This window comes from Podarcis filfolensis (genome assembly GCF_964270895.1).
Source record: "Podarcis filfolensis genome assembly, chromosome: W".
NCBI lineage: Eukaryota > Metazoa > Chordata > Lepidosauria > Squamata > Lacertidae > Podarcis > Podarcis filfolensis.
The window spans coordinates 29,820,739-29,843,743 of NC_139619.1; the positions used below are offsets into that span (position 1 = coordinate 29,820,739).

Genomic DNA, 23,005 nt, shown 5'->3' on the forward strand with positions numbered 1-23,005 from the left:
TGTCCGTGTCAACGTGGTGTCTTCAATAAATCAGCTCGACACCAGTGCTTCTAATCTATCACTCTTTATTTAGAAGCATAACAAACAGAAAAGAAAAACCTACAGAATCTAACTGCACGTTTGTAGCTTTCTGCCCCTAACAAAAACAAAACTACCTTGCTCACATTCCCAGAAAGACTGCTATCCAGAGAGAGTTCAGCCCCCACAGAGCACAGATCAAAGGAAAATGCCCAGGTCATGTGGGCAGTGCACCCAGTGAATCAGAATGTTTCCTGACGTGTTAACTCTTGACTGTCCAGAACCACAACAATAGCTCTATGTGTCATCCTGCCCACTGGGGATTGTTCTTTGTGTGTGAGCCAAGTGACTTTCGTTTTTGGTCTGAGAGTGTCAATCGTGCCAGCTTGTTCTCCCAGATGATTTATTTCTCTGCTGTAAATAAAACGCTTCTTAGATTAGGAAGAAGCTGTATATGGACTGTTATTTCTGCACCCACACAAGGCACACACCGCTGTTTGGGATACTCTCCTAGAAGCTGCGAAGTCCAGAGGCGCAAGGAAGTGTGCCGGATGTCCAGAAATCATCACATTCCTAGCCACTATTTTCACTCATATAGGCAATACCGGCCGCATCCCAAGGGACTGGGGCACAGCCATAGTCGTTCCATTCTATAAAAAAGGCAACAGAGGGGATCCATCACCTTATTAAGTGTAATTAGCAAACTCTACACAAAGCACCTGCTGGAAAAATTCACAGAGTGGCTAGAGGATAAAGACATTCTGGCAGCAGAACAAGCGGGATTTAGACCCGGCAGGTCCACGCTAGATCACTGCCTAACGTTACAACACCTTATAGAAAAATATAACTCAGGAGGGCAGGCCTCACTATATGCAGCCTTTGTTGATCTAAAAGCAGCCTTTGACTCAGTTCCCAGAACCAGACTCTGGGACAAGCTTTGGCCCACTACCATCGATAGAAGGCTACTATATTTAATTCAGGTAGTACATTCAAATACGGCCCTTAGAGTCAGGTGCAGCCGGCTAGGGCATTTAACAGATCCCATCAAAACATTTAAGGGTGTTAGGCAAGGATGCCTTTTGGCCCCTTTATTATTTAATTTTTATTTAAATAACTTGGTAACCACTCTCCATAACCTTGACTTCCACCCTCCGAAGTTAGCAAACCGGCATATCACGGCTCTGCTTTATTCAGACGATGCGGTAACACTATCCAGAACCCCCTTAGGGCTTAGGAGAGCACTAAGAAAATTAGCTGCCTATTGTGAGATGGAATGCCTCAAAATAAATTATCAGAAGACCAAAATTATTGCTTTTGGGAAAAAACCAAAGCTCAGAAACTGGAAACGTCAAGGCCAAAATTTAGAACAAATCTCGAACTATAAATATTTAGGAATGGTGGTCCAGGCATCAGGATCCAACAAAATTCATATTAACTCAAATGAGTGTGCCGGAGAAAGATCTTCAAATGCTATCCTTAAATTTTTTAGAACTCAAGGGGGTTTTTATGTCCCCACGGCACTAAAATTATATAAAGCCAAAACATTGGCACAGCTCCTTTACAGATCCTTTCTGGGCCCACCTCCCTCCTCGTTCATTCCCCTTGAAAGAGTGCAATCCAAACTCCTCAGAGCCAGTCTGGCTGGCAGACAGCAGTCTTAAACACTCTTCAGAAACTGGGCCCTGCTCCCCAAACCCTCATAACTATGGGCCTGGGCCAAGCTAGATCCGTGGTTAGGCAAAGAATCATGGACACAGAGAGACAACAGGACTGTATAAGGGTCCCCAATTATAAAATCATAGAAAATGGGAGATATGTAGCCACTCCAGCAACATATCTATTTTTCTTTGCATCCAGAAATGCAAGAAGGGCTTTCACTCTTCCTAGAAGCTCGGCCTTGCCCTCATCAGTTCTGGAAGGCCCCTATAGAAGCGTCTCGTACTCACAGAGACTTTGCGCCTGCCCATTAGGGGAAATAAGGAAGCCCCAAACATATATATTTTTAGATGTCCTTTTTATGCTGAGATTCGTAGAGACACCATTGATCCTTTGCTGAAGAGGCTTGCCAATCTTTCAGACAAGTCTAAACTTAATTCTCTCCACTTAGGTAGGCAAAGATCACAAGATGACCTGGCTGGTAGTCAGATTCTGCGCCCAGATTTGTAGGCACAGATCATCCTCTAGAATGAAATAGCTTACTAGGAAAAAGCTGAAGTCGCCCTTTAGGGCACCTCAGGGTCAATTTTTATGGTAGCCCAAATCTCAGTTGTATAGGTGTATGTACGTATATATCTCAATTTTAACTCATGAGCTATTGCTGCAATCTGCTCTAATTGTATCTTTTATCTTTATGAACGCTGTTTTTATTGTGTTGTGTGAGCTGGTCTTTGACCATAATAAATTATCTACTAGCAGGCTTTCACTCAGCCCTGCACGGTAAATAGCTATCAAGGAATCATGATCCCACGCTAGCTCCTTCGACAGCAAACTGAACTATGTACTGTACTCCATTACTGAGTTAGACCCCTGCTTCAGCTTAATTAGCTTTCATGTATTTGCAGGTTTCTGCTGCGGGTCCTGGGACATGGAATAGAGATGAGCCATAAAACTGTTCAACCTCAACAAAAAGGGTATTGACTAATTAGTAAGGTAATCACCCAGCATCTGGCGGCTCCTTCCAGAAGATTAATAACTAAAAACACACGCTCCTGGTCTGACAAAAAGTCACCTTGCCTCACCTTCAAAAACATTTCCATGTTTGCTTTCAACCCAAGCAACTCAGAGGTCTGTCCATTGAACTTCAATGGGGGAATCGGGGTGTGTGTGTGTCTCATTGACCGTCTCTGGGTTTCTCCCACCACCCTGGCCATTTCTGCATGTTGAGAGTTGATGGCCATTGTTAATTGTTCTACATGTCCTCTCAGCGTTAAATTTTGTTGTAAAAGGCATTGAAATTGCTACTTTCAGTTATCAGTCTTGGCAGGCTGCACCCTGGCAGCTCCTGCCCTGTTTGTCATGATTTATGACTTAACTGGCAATTAAAGAGGACTTGGGACAATCTGTCAGGGTACTGTCAGCGGCTCCAGGCTGGTTGCCCAGGAAAGCATCATTTTAAATAAATGAGTAATTACTTCAGCCTCCTAAAGCTGTGCAAATATGCACAATATGCATGTATGCATGTATAAATCAATAAATAAAATAATATAAAACCATCTCTCAACTTCACTTTTTTCCCTAGGGAGAAGATTCCTGTATTGCAGGGAATTGGACTAGATGTCCCTTTGGGTCTATAACATATAAGATAAATCCACACCTCTATGCTGCCTCCGCCCATTCTGGAAGTGAATTCGTTGCGTATGCCCCTGAAGTCTGCCTGGTCTTTCTCTCGAATGATCTCCAGTACCATCTCTCTTGCTTGCTGTTCAAATGCAGAAGGAGGAAAACAGGTTGATGACTAGTTTTGTTAGATCCCCACAAAAAAAAAATTATCCTTGCCTCTTCAGGGAGCATAATACTACTTGCCCCTCCTGCGGTCTCCAGCAACAGGTATTAGAAGCATACTGCCTCTGACAGCAGAAGTAGAACATAGCTGGTGGAGTTAGGCAGGCCCAAGGTTCTCCAACAAGCTTCATGGCTGGGGTGGGGAGTGTTTTGAACCTGGGGCTCCCCTCACCTAAGAATATATGAAGAGCTGTGCTGGATTAGGCCAATGGCCCATCTAGTCCAGCATCCTGTTCTCACAGTAGCCAACCAGATGCTTGTGGATGCCTGCAAGGAGAACCCAAGCATAAGAGCACTCTCCTCTCCTGCTGTTGCCAGCAACTGGTAACTCCTTGCCCAACACTTTTATCCAGCACACCACACTGGGTCTCTTTCGACTGTATTGCAATTTCATGAAGAGCCAACCACCTGTCTCCTTGATCCTTGCCCATCCTGGCTAATAAAGGCAAGCCAGGAAGGGCTGGGTGATGGGCTCTGCGGGGTGGTGAATGCTTCCCTCTGTGAGGGAGACTTCCCAGACCCGCTGAAAGAGGCGGTCATTAAACTGCTTCTTAAAAAAACATCTTTAGACCTGGCCAATATGGCCAACTATCGCCCAGTCTCAAATCTTCCGTTCTTGGGCAAGGTGATTGAGCGGGTGGTTGCTGAACAACTCCAGACACACCTGGAAGAAGCGGACCATTTGGATCCCTTCCAGTCGGGATTCAGGCCTCATCATGGGACTGAAACTGCCTTGGTTGTGTTGGTTGATGATCTCTGGCGGGCTAGGGACAAAGGTGAAAGCTGCTTCCTAGTTCTGCTCGATCTCTCAGCGGCCTTTGATACCATCGACCATAACATCCTTCTGGACCGTCTAGAGGGGCTGGGAACTGGGGGCACTGTTATACAGTGGTTCCGCTCCTTCCTCCTGGGCCGTGTCCAGAAAGTGGTGTTGAGGGATGAGTGTTCAGACCCCTGGGCTCTCACTTGTGGGGTGCCTCAGGGTTCCGTCCTCTCCCCCATGCTTTTTAATATCTATATGAAGTTGCTGGGAGAGATCATGAGAGGGTTTGGGCTGGGTGTTCATCAGTATGCGGATGATACCCAGCTCTACCTCTCTTTTAAATTAGAACCGGTGAGGGCGATGAAGGTCCTGTGTGAGTGTCTGGAGGCAGTTGGAGGATGGATGGCGGCTAACAGATTGAGGTTGAATCCTGACAAGACAGAAGTACTGTTCTTGGGGGACAGGGAGCGGGTGGGTGTGGGGGACTCCTTGGTCCTGAATGGGGCAACTGTGCCCTTGAAGGAGCAGGTGTGCAGCCTGGGAGTCATTTTGGATTCACAGCTGTCCATGGAGGCACAGGTGAATTCTGTCTTCCAGGGCAGCTGTCTACCAGCTCCATCTGGCACACAGGCTGAGACCTTACCTGCCCGCAGACTGTCTCACCAGAGTGGTGCATGCTCTGCTTATCTCCCGCTTGGACTACTGCAACACGCTCTACTACTGCAACACGCTGAGTGTTGAGCAATAAAATTTAATTGCTGCCAATTAACTTGCCCGCTTCTAATTTACAGCTTCAGATAACGGCTGGCAGGGCTTTTCTGGCAGCCTGACAACACCCCTCCTCACCAGCAGCGCAAGGATTTGCACTGGTTTCCTTTCCTTTCCTTGACCAAACTCTATTTGAGTGGGTTACCAATGTAAAGATGGTGTGTGGCAGATGCAAATGGGAAAAAGGACTGCTTGGCCCATATGCTTGAGGTCCTCCACCCTGCCACCATCATTGTGTACATGTGAGAGAGAGACAGACCGACAGCAGTCCAACTGTGCCATTATTGCAAATCCTCCTAATGTTCTATCAGCATAATGGCAAATCCTCTTCGATACATACCTGTACTTTAAAAACGTCTCCAGTAATCCGGAGAGGTTTATCTACTCCAGTTGGCAAAGGACCGTCTTGGATCATAATCATTTTCACGCCTGTTCGTTCCTGCAAAAGTGCCAATGGCAGTGCAATGGGGAGAGAAAAGAGAAAATGCCACAAAAAATAAATGGAAATGCCAAAACAGACAGAAAGGCTATGAAAATGGTGGGGAGTGGGGGTGGAAAAAAGCAGGAATAAGCAATAGGAACTCCCCTGGAGCTTTGGACTTTCATGTAGTTACCGTAAGTGACATGGCTTGGCCAATTTTTCCTGATAACTCCATAAGCAGAAGGCAAGTGACAGTAAAACGAAAAGGGGGGTGGGGTGAGGAGAGAGGAAGAAGCAAGCAAGGAATTTTTGCTCTACCACCCTCTCCCACTTTCACTTTGCATTTAAATGCTTGTGCTCATGGTGCATTCATATAATTGTGTATCAATCACGTATTGTTTTTGACTAAAAGCCGTTACAAAACCTGCAAATCCAATAAAACCTATTAAGAAAGATCCAGAAATAAACAACCATTTACAATAAATCAAATTAATCAATCCCCTGCACAATCTACAGGATTGCCTTTTATGGGACTAGCACAAATACTTTTAGCGGCTTTTGCAAATAAGGCTGTTTTATATGCAACAAGTGGGTCACAGTCAGATAACAGCCAACATATTTTCACTTCAGGGGTCTGTCCCTGTAGCAGTGCCAACATCTGTTCCAAAAATCTCTTTCTGGGATTTTGATAGAGCTGACAATGGGGTATGTAATGGGGAAGGTCTTCTACTTCACCTACCCCACAAATACAGAATCTTAAATGTATTGGAGCTTTCCTATATCTTCCATCTAAGACTGATGTGGGCATTGTTTGAAAGCGGAGAGCTGTAAAAGCAGTTATCAGGGAGGCAAAGGTAAGTGTCTGCAAATATTGGGCTCTGGTGCGGTTAGATTTCAGCAAATGGTACCAATGAGAGAATTTTGAGATATAGATTAAAGATAAATCTTGCTCATTATCCTGCTTATAGATCCAATTCCTGAGCAGTCTTTTAACTCATGGGAATACAAAAATGTCTTGTCAGGTTTTTTGAGACTAGCAAATCTTGTGCTAGCTTGGCCCAACCACCCTTCTGCCATTGGTCTTCCAGGCAGTGTCTAGGCAAACGGTCCTCTGACATATCCGGGACCTTTTTATACTACGAAAGAGCAGCCATCTCCGCCCTAGCTTTTACAGACACCACGCCTGCCTCTGTCCTGAGGAAAGCAGCCAGGGTACCTGGAGGTACTGCCAGCACACATTCTGGCACACTTCCAGGTCTTTCAGGTTGTCGTGATTTATCCCCCAAATTTCAATACCATACTGCATTTGAGCTACTAGTTTCCCTAAATAGACGTTTAGGGCTGGAATTACCAGCCTGCCACCTTTAGAATAAAAAAAAAGTCAGTATAGCATAGGCTGACTTCTGTACTGTTGCTATTATGTTTTGTAGCTGAGGTTTTCATGAATTTTTCTCATCAAAGGAGGGAACCTGATCTACTTTGTTGCCACCTAGATTTCAATTAAACTTAGGGGTGCGTTTGCCAACGATAGTCACCTTTGATTTTGTGTAATTTCTTCTGAGTTTCTCTGATGGGCAAAACTTGTTTAGTTTTTTCAGGCTTCTCCTCATCCCTATTCTATTCAAAGATAGTAATACAATATTATCTACATATATCAGAATTGCTGTTTTATGATTCCCAATTGAAGGAGGAAATTGATCAGGGTGGTTTAACTTTGTTACAATATTATTAATATAGAGGTTAAATAAGAGTGGTGCTAGCAGACAACCTTGTCTGACTCCTTTATTAGTACTGATTTCCTTCGTCAACCTTCCATCTGTACTGATCCTTAGCCTTATGGTTGTATTAGTATGTAACTCCAGTATTAGGAGTACAGTCAAACCTTGGTTCTTGAATGGCTCCATTTTTAAACATTTCGGTTCCTGAAAGCCAAAAATCCAGAAGTAAATGCTTCAGTTTTCTAACATTTCTTGGAACTCGAATGTCCAACATGGCTTCCACCTGAGTGCAAGAAGCTCTTGAAACCGATCAGTTGTCAAAAGTTTCCAAGTCAAATGGTCTGCCGGAATGGATTACATTCAACAACTGAGGTTTGACTGTAACAAACTTTTGTAGATGTTAGTCCTTGCAAGTTTACCCCACAGAAGATTCCTATTAATTGTATCAAATGCTGATATGTCAATAAACATAGCAAAAAGCTGTTTGGAAGGAAAACTAGTGTATTTATAGATTAGATGATGCAATACAAAAAATTGATTGTACTGTGGCCCTTCCTAAACCCAGCTTGTTCCTGATGCAATATATTGTTTTCTTCCACCCAACTTGTCAGTTTGTGAAGAAGGTAGTGGCTATATATCTTAGAGCTGATATCCAATAAGCTAATAGGCCGATAGTTCTGGGGGCTATGTTTATCACCTTTCTAGTTGATTGGAATGATTACACTCTGCTTCCAGCCCTCAGGGAAAGTGCTAGTACAGTTTATATACAAAAATAATTTTGCTAGGAGAAGAGACCACCAATCAGAGTTGTTCAAAACCTCTGATGAGATCATGTCCTCTCCAGGAGCTTTATCATTCACTAAAGCACCTATAAGATCGCTTACTACTTGTTCTGAGACTGGGGGCCATTCTGGTAACAACATTAACCAGTCCTGAGTAGTAGTTGGTCCATTAGGACAGCTGTCACAATCACTTTCAAAGATATTGCTGAAGTAAATACACCAGGTATTAGCAGAGATGCAAGCATCTAACATAGGATTAAAACCTGTGTCTGAGATCAAATTTCAGAAATGTCTATCATTTCTATCCAAGGGGGCCATTCCCAACTCTTTCCACTGAATAATCATGAATGGCCTCCTCCCCCCTTAGTAGTCCCTTATAATTTGAATGATAAAAAGCCAAAGTTTCCAAATTACCGTATTTTTCGCTATGTAGGACACACTTTTTCCCCTCCAAAAATGAAGCGGAAATGTGTGTGCGTCCTATGGAGCGAATGCAGGCTTTCAGCTTTCAGGCAGCTATCCGCAAGCCTTCGGAGCCCGGCGGGAGTTCCCGAAGGCTTGCGGGAAGCAGCCTGCAGCCCGGGGAGCGCAGCACCAACTCCCGCTGCAGTCCCCGGGCTTCAGGCAGCTATCTGCAAACCTTTTATTTTTATTTTTTAATTACCATATTATTTGGCCATTCTTTTTCTGCATATGTTTATCTTTTTCAACGTTTTCAATACTCTCAACGTTTGGATTTAAAAATTCATAAGGACATAATTTGATTTTTGTGGTTTGCTGACTTGGTGGATTAGCCTAATTGGTGGCAAGAAGATAAGTTTTTAGTTTTCTTCAACAATAAGAATTTAAGATTTTGCCTGAAATACTGTCGAAAAGTGGAAACTGTTAGCCATTCAAGAGGCAAGAAGATTTCTTTTGGGGTCCTTTGGGTTGTAAATTGAATATATAATTTAAAATTGGGGGGACTTCCGGTCGGCGCCAGCGCTAATGGCCGCCTCCTGCTGAGCTCCGCTCAGGGAGGCTACTTCACGAGTTCGGGTCTGACCGCTACGGCGAAGCGGGGACCCCTAAAATCTCAGGCGCGGAAGCCTGAGAGCAAGGAGGCTCGGTGGGCACCTTAAGCGCCCCCCCTTACTGCAAAGGAGTCTTTTTAAAGGCTCCGGAGTGGCATCGGGGAGCGCGGTGCTGAGAGCCGCTACCCAGCCCGTGGAGTGAAGCCGCGTCGCCATTGACGGAGAGCGCCGATTCCTTCCTGACATTTGGAATTTAAATTGGACTACCGTGAGTAAGATTGAACAACAAATTTAAAAGGAAACAATTTGAAATTGGCTGAAAACGGAGAAGGCAAAAAATAAGGAAGTCTGCCTTCCTCGGACTGCATGTAAATAAAGCAACGGACAGGAAGCTGCAATTTGACAGAAAGCAGCTTTAAAATTGACGGACTCTGACATTGGACTTAAATCCCCCCCTTAGCAGGCAGGGGCAGGGGGGGAAGATTTGTGATCTGTTTTACCTGCATGAAAGAAGCTTAGAAGGGGAAAGTTCTGCCGTTTTAAACCCTTGGGGAGGACTGCTTGGAAAGTGAGCCACCGGGACTGAGAACTGTCATTTGATTTGCTACAAAGTAGGCGCTTTGCCTTGGATAAACTAAAGACCCTATTTGTTACAAGTTTGGCACTTTGGAAAGATACAATTTGATATTTTGGAAATTATTGGACAATTGGTTGCTACTTTTGTTTACCTCTGAAGGGAACTTTTGTTTCTTTGTATTTGGAACTTTGAGCTGCTCCATCTAGAGGCTGTAGGAATATAGCCACTATTTTTTACTGTAAGGAACAGGCTTGTGGAATTCCCCAGCTGAAAGTGATTCTCGTGGGAAAGACCTTGGGATATGAGTGGCCCAACAGAGGAGAGATTAACAAGGGCTAAGAGCAAAGTTGAACAAAAGAGAAGAGGCTCAATTGTAAACCCAACTGCACCTGCTTCAACTCCCTCCATGGATACAGTAACAATAACAAAGGCATTAGTCAAAATAAATGAAACTCTGGAAGTGTTAACAAAGCAGAGCACTGAAAACTCCAAACAGTTGAATGAATTATCAACAAAATTGGACCTGAATACAGAGACTATAAATAAATTAGTTCAAGAAAATGAGATAACTAGAAAGATCGCAGAGGAGGCAAAAATTTCTGCAGGAAACACACAGGAAAAGATAGTACCAGTCTGTAAAAAGCTGGAAGAACATGATGCTGCCCTGTCTTTATTGGAACTACAGAGGAAAAGTAGAAATTTGAGATTGAGATAGATTCCAGAAAATGAAAAGGACAATTTGATAGACTATCTTACAAAAGAATTTCTGGACTTTTGGCAGGACAGCTTAAAAGAGGAGGAATTTAAGATAACAACTGCTTTCAGACTGGGAAGGAGACAGAACAGAAAGAGCCCAAGAGATTGCCTGATAACTTTGAGATCTCAGGAGGAGAGAGACAAGATATTGAATTTACATTTTCAAACAGCCCTTGAGATTGAAGACTCTCGTGTGCAGATCTTTAAAGATATCCCTAAATATATTTTGGAAGCGAGGACCTATTACAAGGATTTGGTCACTCTATTGAGAAAGAACAACATACTATTCAGATGGGAGTTCCCACAAGGCCTGTCTTTTAACTACAAAGGAAAGAAAATCAAGATAAAAACAGTGCAAGACAAAGAACAGTTTCTGACAAGGAATGAGGAGGATCTTTTGAAGGGAACGGCGGAACCTACGGACCTAGAGGATTTACCAGATATTTCCAATCTATCTTTTGGAGCTAAAAAATCAACAGAAGAAGATCTTCTTGGAGCTGTTGGAGGGGTAACCAAATAAATAACAAGATGTCTCTGCAGTTTCTAAGTTGGAATTGTAATGGCCTCAATCTTCCTAGAAAGAGACGAGAGGTTTTTCATATCTTAAAAAAAGAACAATTGGACTTGATTTGTTTACAAGAAACCCATGTGACTAGAGTACATCGAAAATTACTTATTAACAAAAGATTAGGACAAGAATTCATTTCATCGGACAAAGTGAAGAAAAGAGGAGTGGTGATTTATGCAAAGGAAAAGTTGGCCCCTAAATTAATATTTAAAGATGAACAAGGAAGGTATTTGGCAATTGAAATTCAAGTTCAAGGAGAAAAATTACTGATAATAGGAGTTTATGCACCAAATGAAGGGAAGTCAGAATTTTTTAAGAAATTGCATGAGACATTAATAGACCTTTTGGATTATAATGTAATTTTAATGGGAGACATGAATGGAGTGGTTTCTACAAATATGGACAAAGCACAAAAACAGGTGATCTCCAAGGATGGGAGATTACCTAAGACCTTTTTTGAAATGACTGACAATATGAACCTGATTGACATCTGGAGAACAAGGAACCCTCTTGAAAGAGAGGGAACTTTCTTCTCTGAAGCAAAAATGACATGGACTAGAATCGACCAAATATGGATAACTAGTGGGATGGCATCAAAGATTAAGAAAGTGGAAATCTGCCCAAAGACTTGCTCCGACCATAATGCTGTAAAGATGGAGATGAACCCAACAACAGCTGGCTCCTTTAGATGGAGGATGAATGACTCCCTATTTAGAGACGAAGAGGTCTATAAAAAGGCCCAGAAAGCGGTAAAGGACTACTTTGAGATAAATCTGAGAACAGAAGTGGAAAAAAGAGTAATTTGGGACGCAAGTAAAGCTGTCATGTGAGGATTTTTAATACAACAGAATGCCATAAAAAGAAAAAGACAGAATGAGAAGAAGGATAAGATCCTGGAAAAGATAAAAGAAGGAGAAAAAAGATTGAGATCTAAACCAAAGTCACATGAAATCTTGAGAGAAATCAAGTTCTACCAGAGACAATATATGGAACTGATGAATCAAGAGATAGAATGGAAAATAAAACAAATGAGACAAAAGACATTTGAATCGGCAGACAAATGTGGGAAACTTTTGGCATGGCAATTGAAGAAGAGACAAAAACAGAATACGGTTACAAATTTAGAAGTGGAAGGAAAAAACATTTATAAACCAAATGAGATCAGAAACTGTTTTCAGAGTTATTTCAGGAGACTTTATGCACAAGGGCCGGTGAATGAAAAAGAAATAGAAGAATTTCTTAAAAAATATGGATTACAAAAAATTTCTGAACAAAGTAAAGTGACTTTGAACCAGAAGATAACTGATCAAGAAATTGAGGGAGCCATTCAAAATATGCAATTGGGAAAATCTCCAGGACCTGATGGACTGACCTCCAGATATTATAAAGCTTTGAAAGAATGGCTTATACAACCGTTGAAGGAGGTCTGTAACGAAATCTTAGAGGGGAAGAAGGCACCTGAATCGTGGAAAGAAGCATATATTACACTTATACCAAAGTCAGAGACTGAGAAGAACCAGGTTAAGAACTACCGCCCTATATCATTACTTAATGTGGATTACAAAATTTTTGCAGACATTTTGGCAAAAAGACTGAAAAAAGTTTTGGTGGGGGAGATTCATAAAGACCAAGCGGGCTTTCTTCCAGGAAGACACTTGTCAGACAATGTGAGAAACATAATAGATATTATGGAGTTGCTGGAAGTTAATATTAATACTAAGGCAGTATTAATATTTGTGGATGCGGAGAAAGCCTTTGACAATATTTCTTGGAGTTTTATGAAAAAAAATCTCCAAGGGATGGGGGTAGGCCAAGGTTTTGAGAATGGTATAGGTGCAATTTACTCTGAACAAAAAGCAAAACTGATTGTAAATAATGTGGTAACAGAAGAATTTGCTATTGAAAAAGGGACACGACAGGGGTGCCCAATATCCCCATTACTCTTTATATCTGTCTTGGAGGTTTTATTAAATATGATCAGAGGGGACCAGCTGGTTAAAGGGATTCAGGTCGGAGCTAAACAATATAAATTGAGAGCGTTTGCAGATGATCTAGTATTAACTTTACAAGAGCCAGACACTAGTACGAGAAGAGTTTTAGAGCTAATACAAGTATTTGGTCAAGTAGCAGGATTTAAGTTGAACAAACAGAAAACGAAAGTATTGGATAAAAATCTAACAGTGGTTGAAAGAGAGAGGTTTCAGAGTGAAACTGGTTTAATGGTAGCAAAAAAGGTGAAATACCTGGGGATTAATTTGACATCTAAGAATGTGAATTTATTCAAAGATAACTATGAGAAATGTTGGTCAGAAGTTAAGAAAGATTTAGAAGTATGGTCAAATTTGAGACTTTCCTTGTTAGGCCGAATCGCTGTTATTAAGATGAATGTCTTGCCGAGAATGTTGTTTTTGTTTCAAACATTGCAGATTTTGGATAAAATGGATTGTTTCAAGAGGTGGCAAAAAGATATATCTAGATTTGTCTGGCAGGGCAAAAAGCCCAGAATAAAATTTAAGATACTAACTGATGCAAAAGAAAGAGGGGGGTTTGCCCTGCCGGACTTAAAGTTGTATTATGAATCAGCGGCTTTCTGCTGGCTGAAAAGCTGGCTGCTTCTTGAAAACACAGACATTTTGGACTTGGAAGGGTTCAATAACAGATTTGGCTGGCATGCATATATATGGTATGACAAGGTTAAAACTCATCAAGGTTTCAAAAACCATATTGTTAGGAAAGCATTATATAATGTTTGGATTCAGTATAAAGATTTGTTGGAAAACAAAACCCCCAGGTGGCTGTCACCAATGGAAGCCAAAGAAGTGAAAAAACTTAATATGGAACCCAAATGGCCAAAATATTGGGAAATTATAGAACATGAGGAGGGAAAAGTGAAATTGCAGAGCTATGAGAAATTGAAGTCAAAAGTAAGAGATTGGCTTCATTACTATCAGATAAACGAAGTTTTCAAACTGGACAGGAAAATTGGCTTCCAGGTGGAGAGGTCAAAATTAGAAACAGAGTTACTGGAACCCAATACTAAGAATCTGTCAAGAATGTATAACTTGCTGTTGAAATGGAATACACAGGATGAGACGGTTAAATCAGCTATGATTAAATGGGCACAAGACATTGGTCATGACATCATGTTTGCTGACTGGGAACAGTTGTGGACCACCGGTATAAAGTTTACGGCATGTAATGCCTTAAGAGAGAACATTATGAAAATGATATATAGGTGGTACATGACCCCAGTCAAGCTGGCAAAAATTTACCATACGCCCAATAATAAATGTTGGAAATGTAAGGAAACTGAAGGTACCTTTTACTACCTTTGGTGGACGTGCCCTAGGATTAAGGTCTTCTGGGAAATGATTTATAATGAAATGAAAAAGGTGCTTAAATGCACATTCGTGAAGAAACCAGAAGCTTTTCTCCTGGGCATGGTAGGCCAATTGGTGTCAAGGAAAGACAGGACGTTCTTTATGTATGCTACAACAGCAGCAAGAGTACTTTTAGCAAAGTATTGGAAGTCACAAGAACTACCCACACTGGAAGAATGGCAGACCAAGGTGATCGACTACATGGGACTGGCGGAGATGACTGGCAGAATCCGTGACCAAGGGAAAGAGACGGTGGAAGAAGACTGGAAGAAATTTAAAGTTTATCTTAAGAATTGTTGCAAAATTAATGAATGTTAAAATGTCTTGGGTAATGCAAAATAGAATTGCAGTGACAAACAATTGGATACGAAAAAGAAAAAAGAGTTAAAGAAAGTGTTTATGAGAAATTGAAATTAGGGGTTGCTGGAAGGATTTAAAACAGGGATGCAGAAAGGGGAGGTATGGGGAAGTCGGTGAAAGAAGGTTTTAGGAAAGAAAGGTTAAGAAATTATACGTGTTTATATGTTTGTTTGTTTGTTAATGTATTGTGTTGTTTTGTCTTTTAATATGTGTTGAAAAACCAATAAAAAATTTATAAAAAAAATAAATAAATAAAATTGGGAATATTGTTGGGAATTGGAAGTCAGTAGCCACAAAAGTGGTAAGAAGATTGCTCCCACTGACTCTGGTGGTGTTGGGCCCCTTCTCTCTCTTTGTATTTGGGTACTCTTTCTATTGTTTGATATTGTATTGTTTGATTTTTGGGAAGGAATCGGAAGGGCCTTGAAGGAAATGTAATCAAAATGACTCATTTACAAAAGAAAGTGAGTGAGAGAGGAACACCGATGGAAAGGAGAGGCTCTAAACAGGAACCAGATTTTAAAGGAGAGATATTGAAAATGTTTGCCGAAATTAAAAATGATATAAAGCAAAGTGAAAAGAATATAGAGACTAACTTAGAACAAGTGGCTAAAAGGATTGGACAGATGGATAAAAAAGTTGATGTAGCAGTAAATGAATTGAAAGGGCAATTAAAGGACGTAACTAAGAGAACACAAACTTTAGAAGAGGGGATGAAAAGGACAAAGTTGGAATTGAAAGAAGTGAAAAAAGAGGAGGAAAAAATTAAAACAGGGATGTCGGAAATTAATAAATCACAGGAGGTGGTGTGGGATGTGATTGCCATGAATGAACTCAGGCAACGAGAAGTTAACCTAAGGTTAAGATCTGTGCCGGAGACGCAAGGTGAAAATATTAAAGAGAAACTGATAGAAGGGATAGCACAATGGTTGGAGCTGCAGACAGAAGAGGTGGCAAAAACAGTGCAAAACGCATTCCGAATGAAGGTAAGAACAACTAAGGCAAGGAAATTTCCAGGTGACTGTTTGATTACATTTAAGGATAGAGAAATGAGAAATATGATATCACAAAAGAATAGAGAGAAGAGATTGAATATTGAAGGGAATTACATAATTATCTTTAAAGACATCCCAATCAGGTTGTTGAAACGGAGAGACCCATATAAACCAATGGTGCAAATTCTCAAGAGAAACAAGATAGAATTTAGATGGGAATTTCCAGAAGGAATCTCCTTTTTCTATAAAAGCAAGAAACACAGATATACGAGCCCAGAGGAAACAAACAAATTTCTGAGAAGATACAAGGAGTTACGAACAGATGAAGAAGAAGTAAGGGGTGCAGAAGCAGGAGCAGGAGGTTCGGAATTGGAGGAGGAAGAAGAAGACAGAAAAAAAACGGAAGAAGAAGATGATGATGAAGAGGAAGAAAGATTATAAAATTTGTAATAAAAATAAAAAATTTTAATAAGAGGTTAAAATGGCGTTGAAATTATGGACTTGGAATATTAATGGGATTAACAATAAAAAAACGGAATAAAATTGAACAATATTTGAAAAAGAAAAACTTAGACATTATATGTTTACAAGAAACTCATGTGGCAAGAAGACATAGAAAAGTTTTGATTAATAAAAGATTAGGAAATGAATTTATATCTTCTGACAAAGACAAAAAGAGAGGAGTGGTATTGTATGTAAGAAACAAAACTGAAACTCAGCAAATTTTCAAAGATGAAGGGGGAAGAGTTATTGCAGTCCAGATCAAATGGCAAGGAGAAAAATTAATAATTGTTGGGATCTATGCACCTAATGGTAATAAGACTGATTTTTATAAAAATCTAGAAGAAAAATTGTTTGAATATATGGACCAAAAGATTATAATAATGGGAGATATGAATGGCGTGGTGTCAATGGAAATGGACAGAATGAGAGCAACAGGGATGAGTAAGGATGGAAAATTACCTAAAACTTTTTTTTTCGATGACAAAGAATTGTAATTTAATAGACATTTGGAGACTTAGACACCGTTGGGAAAGGGGTTCACATTTCACTCTGAGCCAAATCAATCAATGTCAAGAATAGATCAAGTATGGGTATCCAATGAATTAACTCCGAGAATATTGGGTATTGAAATTCAACCAAGAGTAATTTCGGATCACAGTGCAATAAAATTTGAAATAAAAGGATATGAGGAAAGAACCTTCAGATGGAGAATTAATGATTACCTTCTAGATGATCAAAAAATCATTAACAGGGCACAAAAGTATTTGACAGACTATTTTGTAAATAATTGTAACAAGGGCACGAAAATGAAGACAGTATGGGATGCCAGCAAAGCTGTAATGAGAGGATTTTTTATCCAGCAGAATTCATTGAAAAATAAAAGCAGAGGAAAAAAGGAAATTTTAAAGCAAATAATGGACAATGAACAAAAATTAATAAAAAAAAACCTAACAATTTGAAAATAAGACAGAGTATAAAGGTTTTGCAAACACAATTTGCAATGATAAGAAATAAAGAAGTGGAATGGAATATAAAAAAAATGAGACAAAGGAACTTTGAATTCGCTAATAAATCAGGAAAATGGCTGGTGTGGCAGATTAAGAAAAGGAAGGAACAGAATACTGTTAATAAAAATCATCATTGAAGGTACAGAAATAGATAATCCGAAAGGGATTAGAAAGGGATTCTTGGACTTTTACAGACATCTATACAAAAGTAGAGAAAAGAATAATATGAGGAAAATAGAAAGATTTTTAAAAGAAAAAGAGGTGCAGAAGATCCCGACAGAAAAAAAAGACAGACTGAACGCCCCAATAGAAATTGAAGAGATAAAAGAGGCAATAAAAGAATTGAAAAAAGGGAAAGCTCCAGGACCAGATGGATTTACGGCAAGTTACTATAAAGAAATGAAACACATCCTACTTGTACCAATGAAAGAAGTTATGAATAACATTATGAAAGAAAGAGAAATCCCAGAAACCTGGAAATAAGCCTTTATCACATTTATTCCAAAACAAGATTCCGATTTAACACAAGTTAAAAATTATAGGCCTATTTCATTGTTGAATACAGACTATAAAATCTTTGCAAGTTGTCAGGGAACTGCCATCGGAGCCAGAGGCGGAGGCAAGGCTCCAGAGCAATGCTGGAGAGGGGCCCAGCAGGGAGAGAGGCAGCCCATCTGCTGGGGAAGGAAATCAGCGTAGCACCAGTGGAGAAGGGGGGCAGATGGGGGAATCGGCGAGGGGGCTCCAGGACTCCTCGCCGGAGACCAGCGGGGAGAGCACGGGTCCTCCGCTGCCCACACCCTCCCTGCGCAGAAGACTTCTGCGCAGGGAGAGTAGGAGGAGACTAGGCGTCAAAGAACTTATTTGCTGGAAGAAGTTCAAGAAACGCCCACTGACGGATTCTGCCAGCGATTGAGACAGCCACGGGTGAGAGGCTGTCCAGACAGAAAGGGTTCACCCAGGTAACCTAGCCAGGAGTGGCGACAACTTACGCACGAGCAACCCCTAGAACCATTACACAAGTATATTGGCAATGAGGATGAAAAGGTATTACAAGAAATTGTACACAAAGATCAAGTGGGTTTTCTTCCTGGCAGGCAGATGAAAGACAATATAAGAAATATAATTGATATTTTAGAATATTTGACTGCCAGGAATGAGAAACAAGCTATGTTAATATTTGTGGACGCAGAAAAGGCCTTCGATATATCATGGCAATTTATGTTAAAAAAAATGGAATTGATGGATGTGGGAAAAGAATTTTTTAACGGAATAAAGGCTATATATACAGAACAGAGAGCAAAGTTGATAGTAAATAATATTACTACAGAAGATATAAGAATAACCAAGGGCACAAGGCAGGGATGTCCTCTTTCCCCATTGTTATTCATCTTGGTACTGGAGGTCTTTCTGAAATCAATAAGGAAAAATGGAGAAATAAAAGGGGTGACAGTAGGTCAAAATGAATACAAGGTTAAAGCTTTTGCCGATGATCTGGTACTAACAGTGGAAGAACCACTGAAAAGTGTAAAAAAAATATTAGAAGAGATAGAGCAGTTTGGTCAAGTGGCAGGGTTTATACTGAATAAGAAAAAGACTAAAATAATCACAAAAAAATATGAATCAAGAGATGATAGAAACAATGCAACAACAAATAGAGATAGAAGTGGTAAAGAAAATCAAATATTTGGGAATATGGTTAACCCCCAAGAGTATTGATCTGTTTCAGAATAATTATATACCAGTGTGGAATGGAATAAAAAGAGATCTGGAGGTGTGGGGAAGGATGAAGTTATCATTTTGGGGGAGAAATTCAACAATAAAGATGAGTGTGCTGCCAAAGATGTTATTTTTGTTTCAGACAATTCCTATAATCAAGGGGGCATCAATATTTAAAGAATGGCAAAGAGTAATCTCAAGGTATATCTGGCAGGGTAAGAAGCCAAGAATTCAATTTAAGTTATTAACGGATGCGAAAGAAAGAGGGGGCTTCGCTCTGCCAGATCTGAAACTATGTTATGAAGCATCATGCCTCTGTTGGGTAAAAGAGTGGATAAAATTAGAAAATGGAGAGTTGTTAGATTTGGAAGGTTTTGACAACAGATTTGGTTGGCACGCATATTTATGGTGTGAAAAGAAGAAAATACATAAAGGTTTTAAAAACCACATTTTCTGTAGATCTCTTATAGAAATATGGGATAGGTATAAAAACCTATTAGAACCAAAACTTCCTCACTGGCTATCTCCATTAGAGGTGATGAGTGTTAAAAAGATCAATATGAGGGGGAGATGGATAACATATGGAGAGTTGATAATTAAAGAAGGAGGGAAATGGAAAATAAAACCATATGAAGAGGTAAAAGAGTATGTATATGATTGGTTGCATTATTATCAGGTTAATGAAATGTTTAAAAAGGATATTAAAGAGTGTGGGTATGTGGAAAAATATTCAAAATTCCAAACAGAAATACTAAGTAATGATTATAAAATTTTATCAAAAATGTATAAAATGCTACTGGAATGGTATACAAAAGACAAAGAAGTTAAATCGGTGATGGTACATTGGGCCAGAGATTTTGGATATAATATAGAATTTGATGACTGGACAAAATTATGGAATGAAAGATTAAGATTTACGGCATGTACTGCGTTAAAGGAAAATGGTATATAGATGGTATATCACACCAGTAAAACTTGCAACAATGTACAAAACGTGTAATAAGTGTTGGAAGTGTAAAAAAAAAAGAAGGGACATTTTATCATATGTGCTGGGAATGTAAAAAGGTGAAAGGCTTCTGGGAAATGATTTATAATGAATTGAAAAAGATGTTGAAATATACATTTGTTAAGAAACCGGAGGCCTTTCTTTTAGGAATTGTAGGAAATGAAATATGTAAAAAAGACTGTAAACTTTTCCAATACGCAGTAACAGCGGCGAGAATACTCCTGGCCCAAAAATGGAAACAGGAAGAATTACCGACGGTCGAAGAATGGAGATTGAAATTGATGCACTTTGCAGAACTGGATAAACTAACGGGGAAGATTCGATATTTGCGAGACCAGAAGTTCAGCGAGGACTGGGGAAAATTTACAGATTATCTGAAAAGTATATGTGATGAACAGACAACGCTTGTAGGTTTTCAAGATGTTCTGTGAAAATATGAGGAATATTGTCAAAAAGGGAATAAGATTGGGGAGGTTATATTTTAAAGGCAATATTAAAATTAGAAAATGTGTGAATAAATAAACAAAACGGAAGATTGGCAGAGAAGCTGGGGGAAGTAAAAAAAAAAAGAAGGTTATGTGATAAATTTTGATATTGGTTATATAAACTTGTATTTGAAAATGAATAAAAATATTATATAAAAAAAATGAAGGGGAAATGTGTGTGTGTCCTATGGAGCGAATGCAGGCTTTCGCTGAAGCCTGGAGAGCGAGAGGGGTCAGTGTGCACCGACCCCTCTCGCTCTCCAGGCTTCAGGCAGCTATCCGCAAGCCTTCGGAGCCCGGCGGGAGTTCCCGCCGGGCTCCGAAGGCTTGCGGGTAGCAGCCTGCAGCCCGGGGAGCGCAGCGCCAACTCCCGCTGCGCTCCCCAGGCTTCAGGCAGCTATCCGCAAACCTTCAGAGCGCAACGGGAGTTCCTGCCAGGCTCCGAAGGCTTGCAGATAGCAGCTTGCAGCCTCTTTGGGGCTGGGGGGGAAATAATTTTTTTTCTTTATCCCCCCCCCCTAAAAACTAGATGCGCCCTATGGTCCGGTGCACCCTATGGAGCAAAAAATACGGTAGCTGTTGTCTGTGTCTGTCTTGCCCTCCTAGTTAGTTGAGCCAAATTCCTTTTTGCTTGCCTGCACTCATTAGTGTACCCACCCAGGTTTGCCAAAAGCCTTACTAGATGAGTGACCTGGTCTAGATAAAAGTGGTCTTAAATCTACAAAAAATAGACATGATGCCTTCAACGGGATCTAAATGTCCATTAACCGTGTTCTGGTGAAAATGCTAGCAATGGGAGCTGTTCAAATGGGCCTGAACTGAATGTTCAACTGAGGTAGACCACTTGAAATGTTTGCCCATAGATACTGTTCCCTCTGCCAAATAATTTGATGGGCAACTGAGGGACTGAAAGGGAAATGGACAGGAAGATAGGTAGGTGATCAGTTTCTGGTCAATCTAAAATATAACTGAGTCCTAACGGCAATACCTTTGAAAGACAGAAAATGTAGTCAATAACGCTTCTTGTTCTGCTATTGAGGAAAGTAAAGTAACCATTTTATTTGTCCCATGGACTACCATGCAAGCATGTCAGCTGCAAGCAGGACATTAGTTCAACTAACTTTTTACCTTCTTTGTTGATCATTTTATCCATGGAGTAGTGCTCAGGTAAAAAAGCTTCATTGCCATCCAGGCAATGATTGTTTTCCTTGTCATTTGGGCTCAAGCCTACCCATGCATTAAAGTCACCACACACAATTAGGACTGCCTTAGGATACATTGTCTTGCAATATATTAGGGCCACTTCTAATTCATCCCAGAAGAGTCTTCAGCTCCCGAATTTATCAGGTGGACAGAATACACTCAAACAAGTATTCATAGAATTAGAAGGGACCCCCAACAGTCATCCAGTTCAACACCCTATAATGCAGGAATTAGATAAAATTGGTGGGTGGGGCAGGGACAACTTTGCCAACACAAACACATCCTGCAATCAAGTGCACACCTCTATTGGCTATGATAATCACTTTGGTGAGGCAAGCACCTATGGGCTCCAGGGAAGGTTGCTGGGGGGGGGGGGGGAGCTTTGCCACCCACAAGCATATCCAATTCAAAGTGCTGTCACTAACCTATATAGCTTTATTTATTAAAAAATATTTATAAACACTGCTGTCATTATATATGCAGTTTAGAGAAATAAAACATAATGTTATAGAATAAAAACTATATTAGAAAATTAAAAAAAAATCAAGTAACCAATGCAGAAGGATGCATTCTTAATTGACTGCATAAGGCTTGGCAAAATAGAAAGGTTTGCCGCAGGCAGTTAAAAGTTGGTACAGAAGGTGCCAATCTCTGTTGGGTTGGAAAAGCATTCCATAAGACTGAGCCAATTACACTCAAGGCTCGATTTCTCATCAAATGAGCCTCATAAACTTGGGGAATGACCAATGATGCTCATACAGATGATTTCGGTGATCAAGCTAGGATAGAAGGGTTCAGGCGACCACTCAAGTTCCATAAATCTAAGTTGTCCAGTGCTTTTTAAATTAATACATTATCTGGCTCAGGACTTTAATACTTCAAGGATCACCTCTCCCCATATGAACTGACCCAGAATCATCATCTGAGGCTTTTCTTCATGTGCCCCCTTCACAGGAGGTCTAGAGAGTGGTAGTATGAGAATGGTGCCTTTTCAGTGGTGGCTCCCTGCTTGTAGAAATGATCTCCCCAAGGAGATTTGCCTAGCACCATCATTATATACCTTTAGGTGCCAGGCAAAAACATTTCTTCTTCTGTCAGGACTTGACTTCTAAATTATCTGTGGACTAGGTAGAATGTTTTAATTCTGCCCTTTGTTTTGTTTTATGCTGTCTTTAAAGGGTTTGCTTACTTATGTGGCTTTGAGTTACTTTTGTAAAGAAAAAAATACTGTGTTTAATAAAATATATATTGATGACCCCTTTGAAGAAAGAGACCCAAAGGCAGTTCTGGAGCAATTCCATGGAAATGCAGACCAGCCACTGGCAACAGACTCTCACTTCATGAAGGAAGGCTCTAAAGCTTTACAAGAAAGGCAGTGTTTGCTTGCACCCAATCCCAGACTCGGGGCACTTCATGGTCTGGTGCAGCATGGAAACTTTTGCCTTCTGTTCTAAGAGTTCA

At 40.4% G+C, this 23,005-nt stretch overlaps 1 protein-coding gene across 8 annotated transcripts in view; it reads right to left on the reverse strand.

The window, feature by feature from the left end:
• LOC310753831 (far upstream element-binding protein 3-like) overlaps positions 1 to 23,005 on the reverse strand; it is a 347,698-nt gene that overhangs the window by 152,165 nt on the left and 172,528 nt on the right. For all 8 annotated transcript variants that reach the window (XM_083595188.1, XM_083595185.1, XM_083595189.1 and 5 more), the window contains 2 exons: positions 5,391 to 5,489; positions 3,332 to 3,436 (listed from right to left, as the gene is read on the reverse strand). In XM_083595188.1, the coding sequence (XP_083451314.1) occupies positions 3,332 to 3,436; positions 5,391 to 5,489 (204 nt within the window). The remainder of the gene's footprint in view (positions 1 to 3,331; positions 3,437 to 5,390; positions 5,490 to 23,005) is intronic.